Here is a 22,282-nt window from a genome sequence, read left to right on the forward strand (position 1 = left end):
GTACAGATTCATGTTCAGCATTACAGTCATTGCAATCATTCACATCTCACAGTAGACAGGATCTAGTAAATGAGATATGTGAAAACTTGTTCAGATTTAAAAATATGAACATTACGATAAGATTCATGTGGATACCAGCACATAGGGGGATAAAGGGAAATGAAAAGGTTGATGGATTAGCAAAGCAGGCTTTGGAAAATTAGGATATTATGAATATCTCATTTAGTAAATTTGAAGCAAAAGCAATAATTAAAGCATATATCACTAAAGAGTGGCAACAAAGATGGGATACAGGAAATACAGGACGTCAGCTTTATGAACTACAACGGGAAGTAGAAGGAGTGAGGAAGACAAGAATACCAAAGAGGAAACTATTCTAACAAGATTAAGGGTGGGACATACCATGCTGAATAAAACTTTAAAATTAATAAATAAACATCCAACAGGATTATGTGAGTACTGTGGACTAGAGGAATCAGTAGAACATGTTATATGTGTCTGTCAAAAATATACTAATGAACGAGAAACAATGAAGAATGAACTCAGAAAGTTGGGAGTGGATGATCTAAAGCTTAAAAATATATTTAGTTACGGATTAGAGAGTTTATTTTTTTTATCTCAAGAGAACAGAGTTGATTAAGAGAATTTAGGGTTTATTTTTTATTTATTTATTTATTTATTTAGTATATGAAATGGGTAAACTCTGGTTCACACTCCAATACAGTAGGTGGCGATAATGCACCTTAACGTTGGTGCCACCCGCCATAAAAAGAAAAAGAAGAAGAAAAATGAGTGAACAGGACTTTTATTTTGCTCTGTGATGACATCATAAAGCTGCGCCGAGCTCCTGTGACTGTTATGGTGGTTAGACTGAAGAAAGGTTAGTGGTTTTTCGCTTTTAAATAGATACACACCGGTTTGATAGCTTTTACAAGAGGTGTAACTGATGTATTATTGAACATATCTTTGTAATATGCAATTCATGTAACATTAGTGCGGTATTTCTGTGAGTAAAGCCCTTACGAAAATGAACCATAGTTTTACTACAAATAAAGCCAAAAAAAAAAACCATGGTTTTTATAGTTAAACCATGGTAACCACAAATTAAACATGGTTTTTGTACTCTAACCATAGTTTTTTGTACTCTAACCGTAGTTTAACCATGGTATTTGTGGTAAAACTGTGGTTATATTAATGGTAGTCAATTAGCCATGGTTACTACACTTTTACTATAATAAACCATGGTTAATTTATATAAGTGAAGTATATTCACATGTTAGTAACAAAAGGTGAGTCTCATATCGCGACCTATATCGTGAATCCGCTCATGATAAACACTAATTCAGACATGAAGAAACTGAGCTTTTTGAAACTCCGAGTCAATTGAATCGAATGCTTTGCCAAATGACTCACTGATTCGAAGCTTGAATCGCCGCTCAAACATAAGCAAACCATAAATGTTTTCATGACAATACATGTATCCATAAATATGTACAAATCATTAAACACCCAATGTAAATCATACATTAATATGACGTGTCTGTAATTAGTTATTTTATTAATTTGTAGTGTTTTTTGTGGCTATTTTTAAGGCCATGAACTATTTGCCTGACTACTAAACTAATTGAGTCCCAATTATTTTTCTTTCTGTGAATTATTATTCTCCTCTTAAACATGACTTTGTCCAAACACACAGGAGAACTCCTGGAGAAGCCTCTGAGATCCACGTGACACTGTTATAAAGATGGCGTTGATTAAACAGGAGAGTGAAGACATAAAGATTGAAGAAGTGTTCAGTGTGAAACCTGAAGAAACTGAGGAGCAAACAGGTTAGTGTCATTCTCAAAGCTCAACTCAGTCCTGTGATCCTCTACAGAAATGAAGGATATATTTGAAGAATGTCACACGTGTCCTAATTAAAGCAGTTTTATTTGACATGGAGACGGTCGACGTGTTGAGATCACATGACCAGAATGGAAATAAAGTGTTTGCACATGAACTTTAGAGGACATCTACACTCGCATTATATGGACTCTATCAGGGCTGTGCACAGACATTTGGAGACGCAGTGGCCCAAACCAAAAAAACGGCACTATAAGGGGGTTGAGTATCATCTTAATGTAAAGACTGAATATCAAACCTTTTAATTGTGTAAATACAATTGTTAGGCTTTAGTGCTAGTTCAACTTAAGTTGTTGTAATTATGCTTCCAAAAAGTTGATTTTGTGCTAATTTGATCTCATATTTAATGTTTTTTTTATGTTGTAGATTTAAGTAGCAAATGATAATTGCAAAAATAATTGAATATATTTTGAGACAAAATGTCTTGTTTATGATTTTCAGTTTTGCTCAAAGTAAATAAAGCAACTGTTTTTCAATAACAGAAGAATATGTAAAAGTATGGTATTTGGGGTAAAAGGCACAATGATAATAAATAGTTTTCCATTTTTTAACATGACATGGTTCGAATCAGATGGTAAATGTCATATATTAGATTGGGTGTCCACCTTAGTCCACCATCATATTTATAATGAAATCATTAGATAAAAAAAAAAAAAAAAAGATAATCATATCATATAATAAAAATATATTTATTGTTTTTTAGTACTGTAAAGCTTTATTAAATTATTATGGGATCTCATTCAATGCTTTCAGAATCTTTACTTAAATTTTTTTAATGTATTTTTAAAATATACTTTTATATTAACATATTTTTATATTTATTGAACAAAAATGACTTGTTTTATTCATCAAAATAAACAGAAAATACTGCAAACTGTGCTAAAGAGATTTTTTTGAACAAGTATTAATTTAGACATGATTAAAAGCCCATTTTTCTTAGGGTGTTCCTTTAGCCCCATTGTACTCCACTACAACTTATATAACCTTTTTTAATTATGTATACTATTAATATGGTCTTAATAAAATAGCATAATGTATATTTACATTATTATAGATACTAAAATTAACTCAGACAATTGATTATGATGGGAAATATACTTTACAGGAGTTAAAGTGTGACAAACTGTAATAATACTCTATATAATGATTTACCTGCTGGAGCTTTGAATCCAGCGAAGGGCATAAGCCTCCCTTTGCTCTCTCTTCTTTTTTGTGAAGTCATTGTTTTTTTTGTCTACAAAGTGTCGACAACAGCAAATTTGGTGTTATTTATATTAGATCAGATCAGGTGCAATAATTTGATTTATACAATTAATTATCTTCCAAGAATGTGGATATTTTGCACAAGTTGTGTTAGCATTATTAAAAGACCAGGAGCAAAATATTACAGACAAAAATACAAAAACAAACTCCAAATTACTAATTCCGCAGATCAACCACTGTCTGTAATGTGGATTGTAGTTTGTAATCGACCTGAGAGCGGGCACTGCCACAGACTGAGCGCGATGCTGCGGAGCGAGCGGGAAAACACGGAACAAATTAAAATTTTTGGGTTTTTAGCGGAACTGAACGCTTTTATGGGAATCCTCCACCTCAGATTTCATAAGATTTCACTCTAATATATGTCAAAATGGGGCAAAAACTACCAGAGGAGTACCATCCTCAGAGAAGGATGAGAGTAACACATCCAACTAGGGATGTTCATTTAATTTATTTTCCCTTAACCGACATCCTTATAGCCGCTGTGCCGCTGAGCTTTAGGTCTCCATTGCGTGAAGTTCTTTAGGTAGGTCTACGGATTGGCTTGCAGCTGATCTGGACCTTAGCCATCAAATGGCGGGATTTTATTATATCCCCATAGCAACACCTATCGGTGACGCAGTGACGAGAGACCGACTCGAAAGGGAACGTCTCCGGTTACCTAACATAACCTTGACATCATCGTGTGGTGAAGCACCGCCTCTACAGAAAAACAACACTAACATGACACAGGCCTACACATAGAGCTGAACTAAGCAGTAAACATATCGCATAAGCTTCATTCAGATTCCAATATTATGAATGCATAGATTAACTTAATTTTTAATGAATATCCAGCTCACGTGGGGAAGACATTGCGTCTGTTCCTTCATTTCACCACGGATTCGTTTGTAAACGAGACTGGATTTGCAGACAGGATGAGATTACATGAATGAATGTTAAAACATGTTTTTAATATGTGACAGTATTGCATTGTTAAAGATCGTTTGATATCTATTTATTATGTTTATGTGATTAACAGAACATAACTTAGCACGCCGTCACAGGCTGGAGAATCCTTTATTTATGGTGTTGTTTGTTCATTGCGATTTGGGATCAGACTCTGACATGTTTATGGGCTAGGGCTCGCAAAGCACAACGTCCCAGGGATATGTGTTTTTCAGACAGGCTACAAAACGTAAGCATATCTTAAATAGTGAAATAATATTCCTTTCTTGATGTGCGTTCACTCTCTCGAATTGATATTTGAAGGGCGGGCACACGTGTACGGTTCGCAGTTATATCCACCGTTTGGGCAGTGCTTGCCGAGTCAGACGGTGTCTCGCTAAACCACGCCCCCTCCGCCACATAATCTAATACTCATTTCAAATGCAAAGATGTCAGCCAATCACAACAGTGGGTCTCACAGTAGACACGCCCCTTCAAAAAGAGCATTCAAGCCAGAGGGCTAATATCAGTATAGAAAAAATGCTTTTTATTTCTAAATTGACATTTTTTTTATTATTTAAAAACCATACTATTAATATAAGTACACCTCAGGAAACATAACAATGTATTTGTGCGAGTGCAAATAATGTTTGAGGTGTGACTTGTTTTCATTTCTTTACACACTGTCCGCTAGTAACTGCACAGTGTGAGCCCGCTGTGAGCGGATACAGTGACCGGTCCACCGTCCTATAAATAACAAATTCAACTTCTTCATGCTCTTAATTTTAAAGCAGACTTTAGGTTGGTTAATATTAGCCGTCAATCTCTCCTTTCACTGGCTCTGTTGTCACATGACAGGGTGCTAACTAGCGCACAACATGTACAGAGATGAAGAGAGGAGGATTTAACTTCGCCGACCGGACTGATTAAAACGTCAGTAACAAAAAATAACTAGGGAATCACCAAAACACAAGAGTGATTCTGATTTAGTGTAAGTGGAGATTGAGGGTGGATAATGTTACTGACTGTAACAAGGTTGCTCTGTTGAATCATATATATGAACATTTTAGTTGTGGTGCTCCTAAATTTGTGCTGTAAATTTATCCAAACTTTTTGAAGTTGAAAGCACCAGTGCTACCAAGTAAAAAAATACATTTCAAGCCCAGGGATATTATTTTAATGATAGTAATAGGTTAATATAACAACACACACAAGGGATTATAAAAACAAAAAAAACAAAAAAAGTAATTGTAACAGGTTTGTAGGGTGGGCAAGGAAGAAGACAGGGGTCGGCTGTTATTATTCTCTGTATAGTCACAAACAAAATATGTGTACTCGCCGCACTTACATAAACTCTAGGGGTGTAACGATACACCAATGCCACGGTCCGGTTCGGTTTGCTGTGGGTCAGGGTTCATGGCAGGGCACCAGCAATGATTCACTTTTAATCTAATGATAACAACAACAATAATTTAACTTAACTTAATCTTTATTAACTTTATACATTGGCTTCACTTTTTCTTTAGAGCAGTTAGCAAACCTGTAAACTCAAATGAAATATGCTTCCACTGTAGACTAGTCTAGACTAGTTTAAAAAAAACAAAAAGGCAAATTTATTTCACAAAAATTAATGACCACACACAAGTAATATCCCGCTTTAGCCTACTTAAACACATAAATTGTATGAATATGACTAATACTGGTGATTAATAAATATGCCTATAAGTTTTTGTAACACAGTAAAGTTCAAATTTACAAGATAATTTATAATTTATTTACAAAATAAAGTGAAAATAAAGTGGCATTTTGGGGTTATGGAAACAACAGTTACCATGGCAAATAAACAACATGAACTGTTAATAAATCATACCACTGCTCCTGATTAGCACAGAATGAATGCAAATCCTTCCCAGCTAACACACAGCGTACCTGTTACGTGATTTATTGGTACTTTACTTTTATTTCATGACTTACTTTGCATGATCGTAGTTTCTCTTGTGCTTAATATATGAAGTGGTATACAGCGCGTGCTGCAGTGTGCGCTACGAGCACAGTTTAGCGGCTGACAGGACATGAAAGTTCGGTTTTCTAAGATAAAAGAGACAGACAGCCTTACAACATATCATCTGACCGCAGATACTGAATCGGGACAACGTGTTTTTCTCAGGCACTCTGCAACCAACTCAGAACAATGGGTCTTCTTGTAGTGCCCCAATAGCAGTACCTGGTGTCCTACGCACAGCACGTTGTGGGAGTGCCGGCACTGAGCCATCAATATACTTGATTATAGTACATCCACTTCAGAAGTCTCTACTAATGAGTTGAATCTGGAGTGTTTGATTAGGGAGTCATACAAAATGTGCTCAAGACATTTAGTTATTTTATTAGTCAATAATATGTTATTGACAGCTGACAACCACGCAACTCTCCTGCCACACTATATGTCTGAGTCGCCAACTTTCTGCAGAGTCAAGAGCTCCAGACCTCCAAACTTCTGTGGCCTTCAGATGAGCTCAAGAACAGTGTGTAGAGCTTCATGGAATGGGTTTCCATGGCAGAGCAGCTCATCCAAGCCGCACATCACCAAGTGCAATGCAAAGCGTGGGATGCAGTAGGGTAAAGTGCGCCGCCACTGGACTCTAGAGCAGTGGAGACGTGTTCTCTGGAGTGACCAATCACGCTTCTCTGTCTGACAATGGACGAGTCTGGGTTTGGCAATTGCCAGGAGAACGGGACTCGCCTGACTGCATTGTACCAAGTGTAAAATGTGGTGGGGTTGTTTTTCAGGGGTTGGGCTTGGCCCCTTAGTTCCACTGAAAGGAACTCTTAATGCGTCACCAAGACATTTGGGACAATTTCATGCCCCTATCTTTGTGGGAACAGTTTGGGGACGGCCCCTTCCTGTCCCAACATGACTGACCAGTGCACAAAGTGTCGCTCCATAAAGACATGGATGAGCGAGTTTGGTGTGGAGGAACTGGACTGGCCTGCACAGAGTCCTGACCTCAACCCGATAGAACACCTTTGGGATGAATTAGAGCGGAGACTGAGAGCCAGGCCTTCTCGTCCAACATCAGTGCCTGACCTCACACATGCGCTTCCAGAAGAATCCCCATAAACACACTCCTAAACCTTGTGGAAAGTCTTCCCAGAAGAGTTGAAGCTGTTAGAGCTGCAAAGGGTGGGCCGACTCCATATTAAACCCCTCTTCAGTAAACTTATTTCTGTAGGTTTTGATGCCTTGTGTTGGTTTTTATGTCTGTAGTTCTGTGCCATTAAACTGGTGTTAACTTGTATTTGTCTTTTTTCGCTTTAGGCTTGGTGCCGCTGAAAGAGGAGAGTCAGGAACTGAATAATGTAGAAGATAAAGATCAGTGTGAGAAACATCAGGATTTCATGACTGGAGAGAAATTCATTAAGATGGAAAATATTCAGAAGACCAAATCTAAGAGTAATTTAAATTGTGCTCAGTGTGGAAAAAGTTTCAGTCGAAAACTAAACCTGGAAGTCCACATGAGATCTCACACTGGAGAGAAGCCTTACTCCTGCCAACGGTGTGGAAAGCGTTTCACTCAAATACGAAACCTTGATGTCCACATGAGAATTCACACCAAAAAGAGCTGTTTTACCTGCAAACTGTGTGGAAAGAGATTAACTCAAAAACGAAACCTTAATGTCCACATGAGAATTCACACTGGAGACAAACAGTTCCCCTGCCAACAGTGTGGAAAGTGTTTCAATCAAAAAGGAAACCTTAATGTCCACATGAGAATTCACAGTGAAGACAAACGTTTCACCTGCCAACAGTGTGGAAAGAGTTTCAATCAAAAAGGAAGCCTTCAAGCCCACATGAGAATTCACACTGGAGAGAAGCCTTTTTCTTGCTCTCATTGTGGAAAGAGTTTTGCACATCAAAAAAGCTTTACGGTCCACATGAGAATTCACACTGGAAAGCCGTTCATATGTGATAAATGTGGACAGAGTTTCGCAACAGCAGTACGTCTCAAGTATCACATGAGAATTCACACTGGAAAGAAACCGTTCACATGTGATGATTGTGGGAAGAGTTACAGTCACAAAAGAAATCTTAAGGTTCACATGAGTTCTTGCAAAAGAGGGGAAATCGTTTATGTGTTATAAATGCTTCACAAGTAAAGTAACCACAAGGATTCGCTCAAAGAAGTATGGTTTTATGTCATCAGTAGCTGCGTTTCCATTACCCTTCAAATTGTGCAAATTAGAATTGTGAATTGAAAACGAAAACATATCGCAAAAACTCCCATATATTGCAAAAAGTTGCCCTGTGTGAACAAAAGGCAGGGCCAATGCTGTGAGAGCTTTAGGTGCCTCACCATTGATTCTTACTTACCCATAATTGTGTAACGGGGACTTTGCCCATTGCAAAACACATCCAGAGAGCAAAGAGATCACAACAAACGTAATCTTTGCTCAAATCTTGGGGAAGGGATGCGGCCTCTCCAGCTAAAAGGAATAATGTATCAGAAAGCCACTGCAATCCACCAACATTCATCCCAACCCCTATCTCCCTTTGTTGGTGGAAGTGGATGTTGCCATCAATCAAGCTCACCTATTCCCCTTCATCCCTTCATCATGGACACCATCTCACCCCAGCACAGATACAGTCAGCGTCTGGTCTCTTCATTGTATTACCCTGTAAAACTCTTTGACTAAGACAAAAGTAAGACTTTTCATGACCAATTTGAGACTTCCAGTGGATTGTTCATCTCCTTTATGTTTCCTCTTCTTTGCTCATATTCTCTTCAAGATGTGACCGTACAGTAAACAATACATGTTTACTTTTACTTTTCATTTTAACGGAAAGGGTGGAGTGATTAATTAACGACAGAAAGGTAAATGGAGGCAAGCTCTATTTAAGCAGGTAGAAGGATACGTCACAAGGTATGCAAGTTGATTCGTGAAAGAGAGTGAAGGAAAACCGTGTGGAATGGAAGATGGCGTTTGTTCGAACTGATGTTACCCCTGCAAGCTGTCTGATGCAACGTGGAGTCTGGTGATTCCCTAGTGGCGCTCTTCAAAGACCGTCTGCTGTGTGGAAAGCTGTTCACAAGAGTCTAAAGTCCGTTAAACTTTCTTCCTGGAGTCTGGCGAAGTCCAATCTCTACTCTCCAGTTACGATTCCGTACGCCAAAAAATGGGTCAGTGTGCCTGACGCGCAATCTCACACTCATTCACACATTATCAAACACACACTCATTCCATTCACATCCGCACATTGGTTTATTGCTTATACGTGTTTTGATTGAAGTCTAATGCATTTTCGTTTAAGATTGCCTGTTGTTTTGTTTTTCAACCACGAAATGTGTATTCAATAATGTATTTTTCTTTTCCTCTTTTTGTTTTATGAAAAGTTTGGCATGTATGTGGACACACAAATCTGCCAGTGTGGACGCCCAGTTATAGTCAACTCTTATCAGCTGGGATTTCGGCTGTAGCGTCATTTGTGAACTGTGATTATTGAACTTGTTACCTTTTGATCTATAAAAATAAACTTTTTATTTAGTGTTTTTTTTTATTATTATTTGATTTAAACAGGTACCCTTTTTGAATATATTTATGGACAAAGAAATAAATTCCATTGAAATTGAAGCTTGTTTGGTAATCTTTGTTTTTTGTGTAATCAGTGGTTTTCACAACATTTGCTGCTTCAGATTTTCACATTTTCATGGTATACTGGAAAAAAAGGAGAAGCATTTCATAACTCTTAAAGGCTTTTATTAGCAAAAGCATTGAGAAGAGTCAATATTTACAGTGTTGACCTTTCTTCATAGCCTCTGCAATTTGCTCTGGCATGCTGGATATCAGCTTCTGGACCAAATCCTGAATGATGGTGATCCATTCTTGCTTTATTGAGAGTTGATCACAATTGGTGGGCTTCTGCTTGCCCACTTGCCTTTTGAGGGTTGACCACAGGTTCTCTATGGGATTAAGATCCAGGAATTGCCTGGCCATGGATCCAGAATTTCAACGTACAGTGGGGAGAACAAGTATTTGATACACTGCTGATTTTGCAGGTTTTCCTACTTACAAAGTATGTAGAAGTCTGTTTTTATCAAAGGTACACTTAAACTGAAAATCCAGAAAATCACATTGTCAAGTCAAGTCAAGTCAACTTTATTTATATAGCGCTTTTAACAATGTAGATTGTTTCAAAGCAGCTTTACAGTGTTAAACAGGAAAATAATGCAGCATAATTTTATTCAGCTGTATAGCCATTCTGGAAAAAACGCTGATGTCATCAGTTCATTTCAATTATCATACAGTGACAGTGTGGGCTTTAGATCAATAATTTGATCAGTAATTTAGTTTAAATAGTTAATTTAGTTTGTTAAATAGATTTATTTCGATGTTTAGTTGAAAAATTTAGTGTCCCCAACTGAGCACGCCAAGCCAGAGGCAACAGTGGCAAGGAAACCAAAACCCCATTAGGTGACCTAATGGAGAAAATAAACCTTGGGAGAAACCAGGCTCAGTCGGGGTGCCAGTTCTCCTCTGGCCAATTAACAAACAGCGTATTATTATTATTATTATTATTATTCTGGCAGCTTTACAGCTCAGAGGTCATAATAGATCAGAATATTCGAGGGACCGGGGGCAACATGCTGGAGACGGGTTTATTGAGGATGATGTTGATTAAATAATTATTAAAGTGCAATATTCGAACAATCTGAGTCAACACGCCGGAGGCCAATCATTGTATGATTTTTAAATAATTAATTTGCATTGTTTTGCATGACAGTTTTTCTTTAAGAAGCCCTCCTGTTCTCCACTCATTACCTGTATTAACTGCACCTGTTTGAACTTGTTACCTGTATAAAAGACACCTGTCCACAAACTCAATCAAACAGACTCCAACCTCTCCACAATGGCCAAGACCAGAGAGCTGTGTAAGGACATCAGGGATAAAATTATAGACCTGCACAAGGCTGGGATGGGCTACAGGACAATAGGCAAGCAGCTTGGTGAGAAGGCAACAACTGTTGGCGCAATTATTAGAAAATGGAAGAAGATCAAGATGAAGGTCAATCTCCCTCGGTCTGGGGCACCATGCAAGATCTCACCTCGTGGGGCATCAATGATCATGAGGAAGGTGAGGGATCAGCCCAGAACTACACGGCAGGACCTGGTCAATGACCTGAAGAGAGCTGGGACCACAGTCTCAAAGAAAACATTAGTAACACACTACGTCGTCATGGATTAAAATCCTGCAGCGCACACAAGGTCCCCCTGCTCAAGCCAGCGCATGTCCACTCGCCGTGTTTGGAGGAAGAAGAAGGACGAGTACAACCCCAAGAACACCACCCCAACCGTGAAGCATGGAGGTGGAAACATCATTCTTTGGGGATGCTTTTCTGCAAAGGGACAGGACGACTGCACCGTATTGAGGAGAAGATGGATGGGGCCATGTATCGCGAGATCTTGGCCAACCTCCTTCCCTCAGTAAGAGCATTGAAGATGGGTCGTGGCTGGGTCTTCCAGCATGACAACGACCCGAAACACACAGCCAGGGCAACTAAGGGGTGGCTCCGTAAGAAGCAACTCAAAGTCCTGGAGTGGCCTAGCCAGTCTCCAGACCTGAACCCAATAGAAAATCTTTGGAGGGAGCTGAAAGTCCGTATTGCCCAGCGACAGCCCCGAAACCTGAAGGATCTGGAGAAGGTCTGTATGGAGGAGTGGGCCAAAATCCCTGCTGCAGTGTGTGCAAACCTGGTCAAGAACTACAGTAAACGTAAGATCTCTGTAATTGCAAACAAAGGTTTCTGTACCAAATATTAAGTTCTGCTTTTCTGATGTATCATACTTATATCATGCCAAAAAATGCAAATTAATTACTTAAAAATCATACACTGTGATTTTCTGGATTTTTGAACAGTTGAAGTGTACCTATGATAAAAATTACAGACCTGCCTACAAGTGGGCAAACCTGCAAAATCGGCAGTGTATCTAAATAGAACTAAGCCTCTCCTTGTCTGGAAACTTATGTTCACCGACGACATCGACTTTGTTGCCCACTCGCATCAGGATATACAGGAAATTATCACTCGTTTTGCCACAGCGGCAACAACCTATGGACTCAAGATAAATATAAAGAAGACAGAAATAATGTTCCAGCCACCCCAAGGCACCGTCGAAAGTAGCCAGAACATCCAGATTGGAGGCGAAAATTTAGCCACAGTCAAAGAGTTCAAATACCTCGGGGCAATAGTCACCTACAATAACAAATTAGATGCCGAATTATATCTACGCAAATCTAAAGCTTCGCAGGCATTTGGCCGACTAAAAGAAAGAGTCTGGTCCAACAAAGACCTTACCATAAATACAAAATGTGCAGTGTATCGTGCAATTGTTCTCCCAGCTCTTCTATATGGAGCAGAATCTTGGACAGTTTATATGACCCAAGCATACAACCTAAACACCTACATGATGAGACACCTGAGACAAATTTTAGGCATTAAATGGTGGCACCATATATCCAACAAAGAGTTACTAGACAAAACCAACACACTTAGTATGTACAAAACTTTAATACAGCGCAATCTGAGATGGGCTGGCCATCTAAGCAGACTGGACAATAGTTGACTACCAAAGCATATTATCAACTCCCAGCTCATCTACTCCCAGCTCAAAGAGAGGGCACCGTGGCATAGGCAGGCCAAAGTTGCGCTTTAAAGACACAGTTAAACGAAATCTCAAGCATAAACAGATCCCACTAGGCAGCTGGGATCGGCAAGCAAAAAATAGGACTGTGGAGAAATCTAATTCGAAGGAAGTCGTCATCGGACACGATGGACAGCGATTGATCAAATACTTGTTCTCCCCACTGTAATGTTATCCGAGCCACTTTATTATGATATGATGTGACGTGAAGGCCAAATTTGGTAGCCCATACTGGGACTTTGCCCTCTTTAACCCATGCAAGTTAGTCCCACATTAGGAGCTGTAAGCAGGGAACACACACACACACACACACACACACTCGGAGCAGTGGGCAGCCATTTGCTGTGGCGCCAGGGAGCGATTAGGAGGTTAGGTGCCTTCCTCAAGGGCATCTCAGTCGGGGGTATTGAGGGTTGAAGAGAGTGCTGTTCATTCACTCCCTCACCTATATTATAATCAAACCCACAACCTTCAGGTTACCAGTCTGACTCTCTAACCATTAGGCCACTACTACCTTTTCAGAGAAAATAACTGCACCAGTCTTCTGCTGCCTAACACTTGTACTTCTGGCAGAATTTCAGTCTGACCGTGATGTTTTATTGAGAAGTGGCTTTGCTGCCCGTCTTCACACCAGGTTGTTGTCCAGAGGTCTTGGCTTCACTGTGTGTGCAGATGCATCACACTCCCTGCTGATAATGTTGAGCAAGCTCTGCACTGGTGGGGACAGGATCCTGTAGCTGACGCCTCAAGAGTAGATGTGCATGCTGGACACTCTGAGACGTCCTGAAGTCGTCTTCACTGCAGTTGAACCTTGAGTTCTTGATCCAGTAAATTGTTCTTTCAAGTGCATTAAGCTTGGAACATACTCTGCAAGAACAAATACATTTTTTCGTTTTCTCGAGGTGGCAACAACAAGAACAAAGTTTGTTCTGGCCAGGACATTCCATACTTCACGAGAAAAGCAGGTGTTGAAAATCACAGTTTCTCCGCATTAACCCCGCTCACTTTAAAATTCCGTCCAATCACAAAATAGTTCTCGGACACTCACAAGAAAAAAGTTCTGCTCAGACGATGTGTCGAGAACGAGCTGCGAGAGCTCTCAAACCAAGGCTCCGAGAACAAAATTATGTCATTTTACGAGAACTTTTTTCTCTGTTCTTGCGGAGTATGTAGCGGCCTTTATTCTTTGCAGCTATTTTCTTGCATGTGTGGCCATTTTGGTGCTAAGTGATGATGGCTTTCTTTGGAGGGATCTATTGCTAACACAATTACACAATAGCCTGAATTTACAGCCTTTGTTGTTATTGTGAGTGTACACAAATAAAAGTAGACAGTTTATAATTTCATTTGTACATCTTTCTTTGGAGGGAACTATTGCTAACACAAGTACACAATGATTGGAAGCACTTCTTCCCTCATTTTATAGCATTTAGCCTACTCTTATAATCCAATCAGAATGATAGTGATTTCACCTGACTAGTACTTGTTCACACTTTCCCGTGCGCTGATGATGGGGGGAGGGGTTGGCCAATGATGCTTTCTGTAATGATTCGCAATTCATCTGATCAATGCACTAGCATCTAGATCAATGCATCTAGAAACAATGTGAATCAACACTACAACAACTGAGGCAACAAACTTTGCAAAACAAAAATGGTCACTGTCAGTACTTTTGGCTATGGCTGTAGGTTCACACTTTACAACATCAGGAAAATCAGATCCTTCCTATCAGAATAAATTGCACAACTCCTCGTCCAAGCTTTTCAAGACTGAAATGACAAAAAAATGCATTCAGGGAACTGCCCTCAGTTGGTTTAAATAATATTTAACAAATAGAAGTTTCTCTGTTAGACTGTGTCATTTTTGTTCCTTGCCTCCACAACTCTCCTGTGGATTGAGTTCAATTCCCGCACCCATTCTTTTTTCCCTGTATTTACTTCCTCTGGGCTCCATCTTCAGTTGTGAAGATGGTGTATCATTTCTCTGCTATGCGGATGATACCCAAACTTATTTACCTCTGAAATGCTGCTCTGAAATCTCTTTTTGCATGCCTAGATGAAGTGAATATGTGGTTGTTTTCTTAAAATGTCTTATTTCTGAATTAATCTATAACCGAGGTTATAGTCTTTGCTTCTCCTCCCAGATTTTCCATGAGGGCCATTGACCTGGACTACCTTGTTCCACTTACTTCATCCTGCATTAAGAACTTGGCTGTTTTCTGGGATCAGAACCTCAAATAAATGCGGTGATTAGCCCTTGTTTTTTCCTGCTACTTCTCTCTAAGATTAGATCTTCTCTTTCTGAGAAAACCTTAGAGATTGCTATCCATGCGCTCATTACATCTCGTTTGGATTATTGCAACTCTCTTTACTATGGCTTGTCCAAATACTCTATTGCTTAAGTCCAATTCACGAGTTCGCACTTACATATAATTTATAGAGAGTAATTCAATGCGTATTTGGCGTGCTGTCCGGGGGGGAGGGCTTCGAGCTCAGAATTAGGCCCGGAGTACCCCCCAAAAAGCTAAAGAGCATAGGACAGCCGCCTGCTAAATACCCCCCAAGACGTGCCGAGCTTGGCGGCTGGCATTAGAGAGGGGGCCGGGAACGGGAGGGAACATTGAACGGGAGGGCCCGTGAGTGGCTTGTGTTGCCAGTGGGCATCCCCTTTTAGTTCACGCCCGGTTCTTGATGTGAGCAGGGTGTAGCCTTGTATGTTGGAGACCGCCTGGAAGAAAAATGGGAAAAAGAAATATGAGATCTTGATTTAGAGATTTTGCCTTACCCCTTCCTTGCTGCATGGAAACTTTCCACTTTCTTGCTGCAATGAATCTATCCACTTCCTTACTAAGTGGAACTTTCCCCTAGTGGAACCTATCAATCTAGAGGGTTTTATCCGCTTTCTTGCTGTGGGAAAACTATTCGTTTCCATGCTGGAATCTTCGACTTTCTCGCTGTGTCGCAACTTATTTGTTTGAGGAGACTATTCACCATCTTACTGTTTGGGCAACTATCCAGTATCTTACTGCGTGGACAACTATCCACCATCTTACTGCGTGGACAACTATCCACCCTCTTACTGCTTGGACAACTATCCAATATCTTACTGCGTGAAAAACTATCCACTTCTCACTGCGTGAAAAACATGAAACACATGAAAACGCAAAACCGCGCTATGATTGGCTGCTTGATTTCCACATGGGTCCCATCCACGGCACCGATGCACTGAGGGATGCCATGGGCTCAGTGAAACCCTTCTATAAGTTTACTTTGGAATCAGTGACAGGTAACTGTATATACACGGTGACAGGGGCAAAGCTCAAGTGGACTGAAGCTTCACACACTTGCCTTACTATGTTGTATTATTGTATTCTGGCGCCTCTGTTCTGCAATACAATGAGATAACTGCGCATCTGTATATATGTAATAAGCGCTGTTAGCAGACTTATTACAAGTTACGTCCGCCATTGCATAGACTCCACTCATGTATAAACAAAAGCGATAACGGCGCACATTTCGAATTAACAAGCCGAAATCTCTGGTTTCACCGTCTACACGACAACGCTGTAACCGGAGTTTCTAAAAAACTTCACCATGGCCGGAGTTATAAAAAAAGTCCGGTTTCAGTAACCGGATACTGCGTTTGCGTGTGGACGAACAGCCAAACCGCGTAGAAAAAGCTGCGGTTTTGAAAATACCCGTGTTCGTGTGGACATTGCCTCACTGCGTGGAAAAACTATCCGCTTTCTCGTGGAAAACTATCCACTTCTCACTGCATTAAGAACTATCCGCTTTCTCACTGCGTGAAAACCTATCCACTTCTCACCGCGTGATGAGCTATCCGCTTTCTCACTGCGTGGAAAACTATCCACTTCTCACTGCGTGGAAAACTATCCGCTTTCTCGCTGCGTGGAAAACTATCCACTTTCTCACTGCGTGGAAAACTATCCACTTTCTCACTGCGTGGAAAACTATCCACTTTCTCGCTGCGTGGAAACTTCCGCTGACTCGCTGCGTGGAAACTTCCGCTGACTCTCTGCGTGGTAACTTTCCGTTGACTCTCTGCGTGGAAACTTCCCGCTGACTCACTGCGTGGAAACTTTCCACTTCTCACTGCGTGGAAAACTATCCGCTTTCTCACTGCGTGGAAAACTATCCGCTTTCTCGCTGCGTGGAAAACTATCCACTTTCTCACTGTGTGGAAAACTATCTGCTTTCTCACTGCGTGGAAATCTACCCACTTTCTCGCTGCGTGGAAACTTCCGCTGACTCTCTGCGTGGTAACTTTCCATTGACTCTCTGCGTGGAAACTTCCTGCTGACTCACTGCGTGGAAACTTTCCACTGACTCACTGCGTGGAAACTTTGGAGGGCTTGATGATGTGGTACCAGTTGGTCCTGATATAGTTTTGAGAAAGCATCTGAGGACCATCTCCTGAGAGCTTGGATCTGCTGTTGGGAGAGGCCTTTTTGAGCTGCTGAAGTTGCTTCCCCGATGCGGAAAGGGTAGCTTGAGAAGTCTTTAACACTTATACACTTTTTTTCGTGTATTTCACAAAACATGAATGAATTTGCGTGATGTAAATCCGACAGATCCGATTCTCTGAGGCGCAAACTAACATTGTGTCACCCATCGTGCAGTATAGATCAATTAACACATATTCACTCACGCATATTTGAAAATCAGAATATCAGATAGTTCATGACGTGGTTAGCAATTTTGTGAATATTTTGAATAAAAAAGAAAAAACAAAATTAATCCGATACAGCTGAACTGTCTTACAGCGCTATTGTGGCAGCTTTGTGTCATGTGAGAAGCATGACGCGTCGCTATGGAACAATAAGGCGATGCGTTCTAAAATATTTTGAGGCCTGACAGCAGATAGTTAGTAAATTCGGAATCCGGATGATGAGCTTGTTCAAAGTCCATGTGTGAAATATTTAAATACACTGGACATTAATGCGGGCATGGGCACAGCCACGGAAAATACAAATGTGCATAAACTGGCATCGCTGTTTGGTACATTTACCAGAATTAAAAATGTTTGCAGGGCTGCCTGCTTTCTTTGAAGGAGGAGACTCTCCTTTTTAATCCCTGATTTGCGCTGGCGGTTGCTGCATTTAGCACGTAATTGGTGGATCTAGCGGTGTTTGTTTCCGGGCAGGGTAGGGAGGAGGGGTTAACCTGCGAGCACGATGTTGTTGAGTAAGTCACTGACCTGCAGACCGCAGGTCTGGGGGGGGACACAAAACTGCATTGGCCGTGGAGAAAATTAGCCAGAGAAAACTTCGCTCCTGGGGGAGCAGAGGGAACAGCACTGCTGTGGCAGTGGAGAAATTAGCCAGAGAAACTGAGCTTCTGGGGGAGCAGAGGGAACAGCACTGCTGTGGCAGTGGAGAAATTAGCCAGAGAAAACTTCGCTCCTGGGGGAGCAGAGGGAACAGCACTGCTGTGGCAGTGGAGAAATTAGCCAGAGAAACTGAGCTCCTGCGGGAGCAGAGGGAACAGCACTGATGTGGCAGTGGAGAAATTAGCCAGAGAAACTGAGCTCCTGCGGGAGCAGAGGGAACAGCACTGATGTGGCAGTGGAGAAATTAGCCAGAGAAACTGAGCTCCTGCGGGAGCAGAGGGAACAGCACTGATGTGGCAGTGGAGAAATTAGCCAGAGAAAACTTCCCTCCTGGGGGAGCAGAGGGAACAGCACTGCTGTGGCAGTGGAGAAATTAGCCAGAGAAACTGAGCTCCTGGGGGAGCAGAGGGAACAGCACTGCTGTGGCAGTGGAGAAATTAGCCAGAGAAACTGAGCTCCTGCGGGAGCAGAGGGAACAGCACTGATGTGGCAGTGGAGAAATTAGCCAGTGAAACTGACCTCCTGTGGGAGCAGAGGGAACAGCACTGCTTTGGCAGTGTAGAAAGGAGCCAGAGCACATCTAGGGTTTGATCATATCTAAATATGTATTAAAATGCAAAACTGTAATACTTTTTTGAGCAACTAGATTAGATACATGTATATTGATTAAAGAGCCATAAAGGCACCAGTGGGTAATGGCATTACAAATGGAAATTATTATTTTTCGAGCCACAAAATGACTCTAATTTGCCTCTTTGAATAAGAATTTTCTAATGTAACCTTAATTACTATACTAATTGTAATATAAATTAAAAAAATATTAGAAGAAAAATATTTTAAGTGGTCATTAATGGACCATAATTATTGCACAAATAGTATTTAGTACCAACATATATCAAAATATTCAATAAATATTATTGAACTAAAATATAGAACATTTATTCAATTGAAAAATAGTTAAGGTGTATGGTCACATTTGACCATCAATGAGTATGAGTGTGAGCAATTAGTAAGAAATACCCGAGGGCTAAATACAATAATAAACATTAACATTAATGTTAACATTGTTGCATCTCCATCACTCTCCATTATAAAACGATCCTGTATGGTTGACGTAATAATCAATGCACACTATGCTGTACTGTTTATCAAAACTTGCTGCAAACTCCTGTAAAGTGGAGCTGTTGTGTATCAAGCCATTCAAATGTATTGACACAGCGCTAGAAGTATTGAGCTCTGTGAAGCTCGTGACCGCGCTTTAATTGTTATGCCATATTAGCGCCAAAACACGATTTATTGTTTGAATTTCGCATTAAAACTTAAAAAGTAAAAAATCTTAGACTAAAAGCTTAGACTTTGTTTAATATCAAAAGCAGGTTTGGCAATTTGGCGTGAGATTAAGGGTGTACTCACACTAGCCAGTTTGAACCGTGCCCGAGTGCGTTTGACCACCAAAGCGCGGTTCGTTTGACTAGTGTGAGTGATCTGAACCGTGCACGGGCGCGGCTCGATTAGCCGGCCCTGGCCCGCTTGGAAGAGGTGGGCCAGAGCACGGTTCAGTTGGACTCGGGCGCGGTTCGCATGCAGTGTGAGCGCTAACCGTGCTGGAGCACGGAACAGCTGCGCGCTACTATCAACATTACAACAGCAAACACCAAACTATTACTACTTGGATACACTTTTCAATTAATTCAATTATATTTAGGTTTATAATGGTTCTGGTTCTCACCTTATTGATGAACATGAATTGAAGTTTGCGGGTAAAGCTGCAAATTCCTCCGTCAAAGTCAGCTGCCTCCGTAATAATCTTCTGATATGTGCAGTGCAATCAAGTGAAAATCGCTGCGCGGCATAAATTATAAATGTATTAGGCAGTCTATTAGCGAAAGCGCCTTTCTTCCTGTCTTCTTCAAAACAAAAAGTTGCATTGTGAATGACTTAAGCGTGCTCCGGCCCGGTACGTTAAGTGCAATGTGAGTGCAGGCCAGCGGGGGAGTGGGGAGGGGGGACAATCGCGCTCGGGCACGGTACAAGGCAATCGTGCCTAGTGTGAGTACACCCTAAGTTGGGCAGCGTGAGAGTGTGAGACAGAGCCTGAAAGCGTGAGTATCACGGCAAATGCGTGAGAGTTGGCAACCCTGCAATCCCACAAGAAATCTGAGGTCTGGTGATAAGAGACTTTTATCATTCCCCAGATCACGATTAAAGCACAGAGGAGACGGAGCCTTTGCTATTGCCGGCCCTAGGCTGTGGAACTGCCTTCCAGTTTACATCAGATCGGCACAGTCTTTAACGTTTTTAAATCTTCTCTTAAAACCTTTTTTTTTCTTAAGCTCACAATAAATGAAAAGCTAATGTCATAAATGTGGGGTTTTGCCCTCGTCTCTTTAACTTGTGTTTTGTTCAGCACTTTGGTCAGCCATGTTTGCTGTTTTTAAATGTGCTATATAAATAAAAACAAACTTGAAACTTGAAGACTGGACTGCAGTTTTCTACTGCTGGGCCTTACATCAAGGCCATACACTACGTCTCCGCAGATGATCCAGCTGAAGACTTACCTCTTCTGGAAGAACTTCACCACCCCACACCTTAAAACCAATGCATTTACACACACACACACACACACACACACACACACACACATACTGGTTTTCATGTTGGATGGGGACCAACTTTATGATCATCACTTGTGGGGACCACCCTTTCTAAAGGCTCTAGAGGTATGAAAAAAATTAGGGATACTTACCATAGCAGTGTTAACTTATACACGCCTTCAGATATCTGAAATGATGAAGTAATGACTTGACCATGTATTATGGGGACCTATGAAAAATCGAGTGAACATGTCTTACAGGGACCTAATTTGCATTTTATATGCATAATTCACACACTTCCCAATTGATTTGTGGGGACCTCATTTGCATAATTCACACAACTTCCCTTTTGATTTGTGGGGACCTAGCAAGAACAACAAATATATTACTAAAACAATTAATAGGCATTTGTTTGAAGTAAATCTTCAAATTGCATATGCCCTTACAAATGGTTTAATCTACAAAAAAGTATTATTAAAATAAACAGAAGCAGTACAAAAGTTCAAAATGTTGAAAATGTCTCAATTTGGAGATGTAGTGAGGCCTGCAAATAGTGCTAGATGCGCAAAGCTTCACTCTAGACTGAATCAACCAATGGCCGGTTTCACAGACAAGGCTTAAGCTAGTCCCAGACTGATATGCATGTTTGAGCTGTTTTACCTGGCATATGTTAGATATGCTTTGAGACGGTGTCAGTTTTGTCTCAGGATGCACACCAGTACTGTTTTTTTTCTAAGGCATGATTATAAAAGCAACTTAAATGTCTTTATTGAACTAACGTCTAACCCTGGCTTAATCTAAACCCTGTCTGTGAAACCGGGCCTGAGGGTTGTTGGTTGGATCAATTGATTCTATGTTTGTTTGGGATATCAGTGTGATTGATGTTGCAGAGAAAAAAGTGCTCCATTCAAATACAAAGGGTTGTAAGAGAGAAGTGAATTATTATCTGGGTATTTCAACCCAGAAGTAAAACGATTAAACCTTTCCTCGTCAAACTATTATTTCTATAATTGTTATTTTCTTTACATAGTATTCAACCACAGCCAACCACCCAGCATCATCTACTACTCATTCACCTGATACTTATCACTATAATAAATCTACTACAAATTGAACCTCAAGACATTTATTCACATTACAACTGCAGAAATAGTCTTTTATTGAGTCCAAACTCCAGAACTCAAATGAAGTTAAACCTCAAAACTGGCCTGTTAATAAAAAGTATAAAAAATAAAATCATATATAAGAAAAATAATAACTAGGGCTGTCAAAAGATTAAACGCGATTAATCTCATCCAAAATAAAAGTTTGTGTTTACATAATATAGGTGTGTGTACTCTGTATAATTATTATTTATATATAAAAACACACACGCATGTATATATTTAAGAAAAATTTATTATATTTATATATAATATAAATTATATAAATGTATATACAGTATATACATGCAAATATTTCTTAAATATATACATGCTTGTGTGTGTATAATTATTATTTATATATAAACACAGAGTACACACACATATATTATGTAAACACAAACTTTTATT

At 40.2% G+C, this 22,282-nt stretch overlaps 1 protein-coding gene across 1 annotated transcript; it reads left to right on the plus strand.

Moving 5' to 3' along the window:
• Nucleotides 1–822: 822 nt before the first annotated feature.
• Nucleotides 823–9,715, plus strand: LOC307129439 (uncharacterized protein). The gene is made up of 3 exons (XM_079821846.1): nt 823–880; nt 1,697–1,829; nt 7,406–9,715. Exons 2-3 carry the CDS (start codon nt 1,745–1,747, stop codon nt 8,227–8,229), a joined length of 909 nt encoding a protein of 302 aa, XP_079677972.1. The 5' UTR covers nt 823–880; nt 1,697–1,744; the 3' UTR covers nt 8,230–9,715.
• Nucleotides 9,716–22,282: the final 12,567 nt, after the last annotated feature.

The sequence above is a fragment of the Gobio gobio genome (genome assembly GCF_949357685.1).
Source record: "Gobio gobio genome assembly, chromosome: 7".
NCBI lineage: Eukaryota > Metazoa > Chordata > Actinopteri > Cypriniformes > Gobionidae > Gobio > Gobio gobio.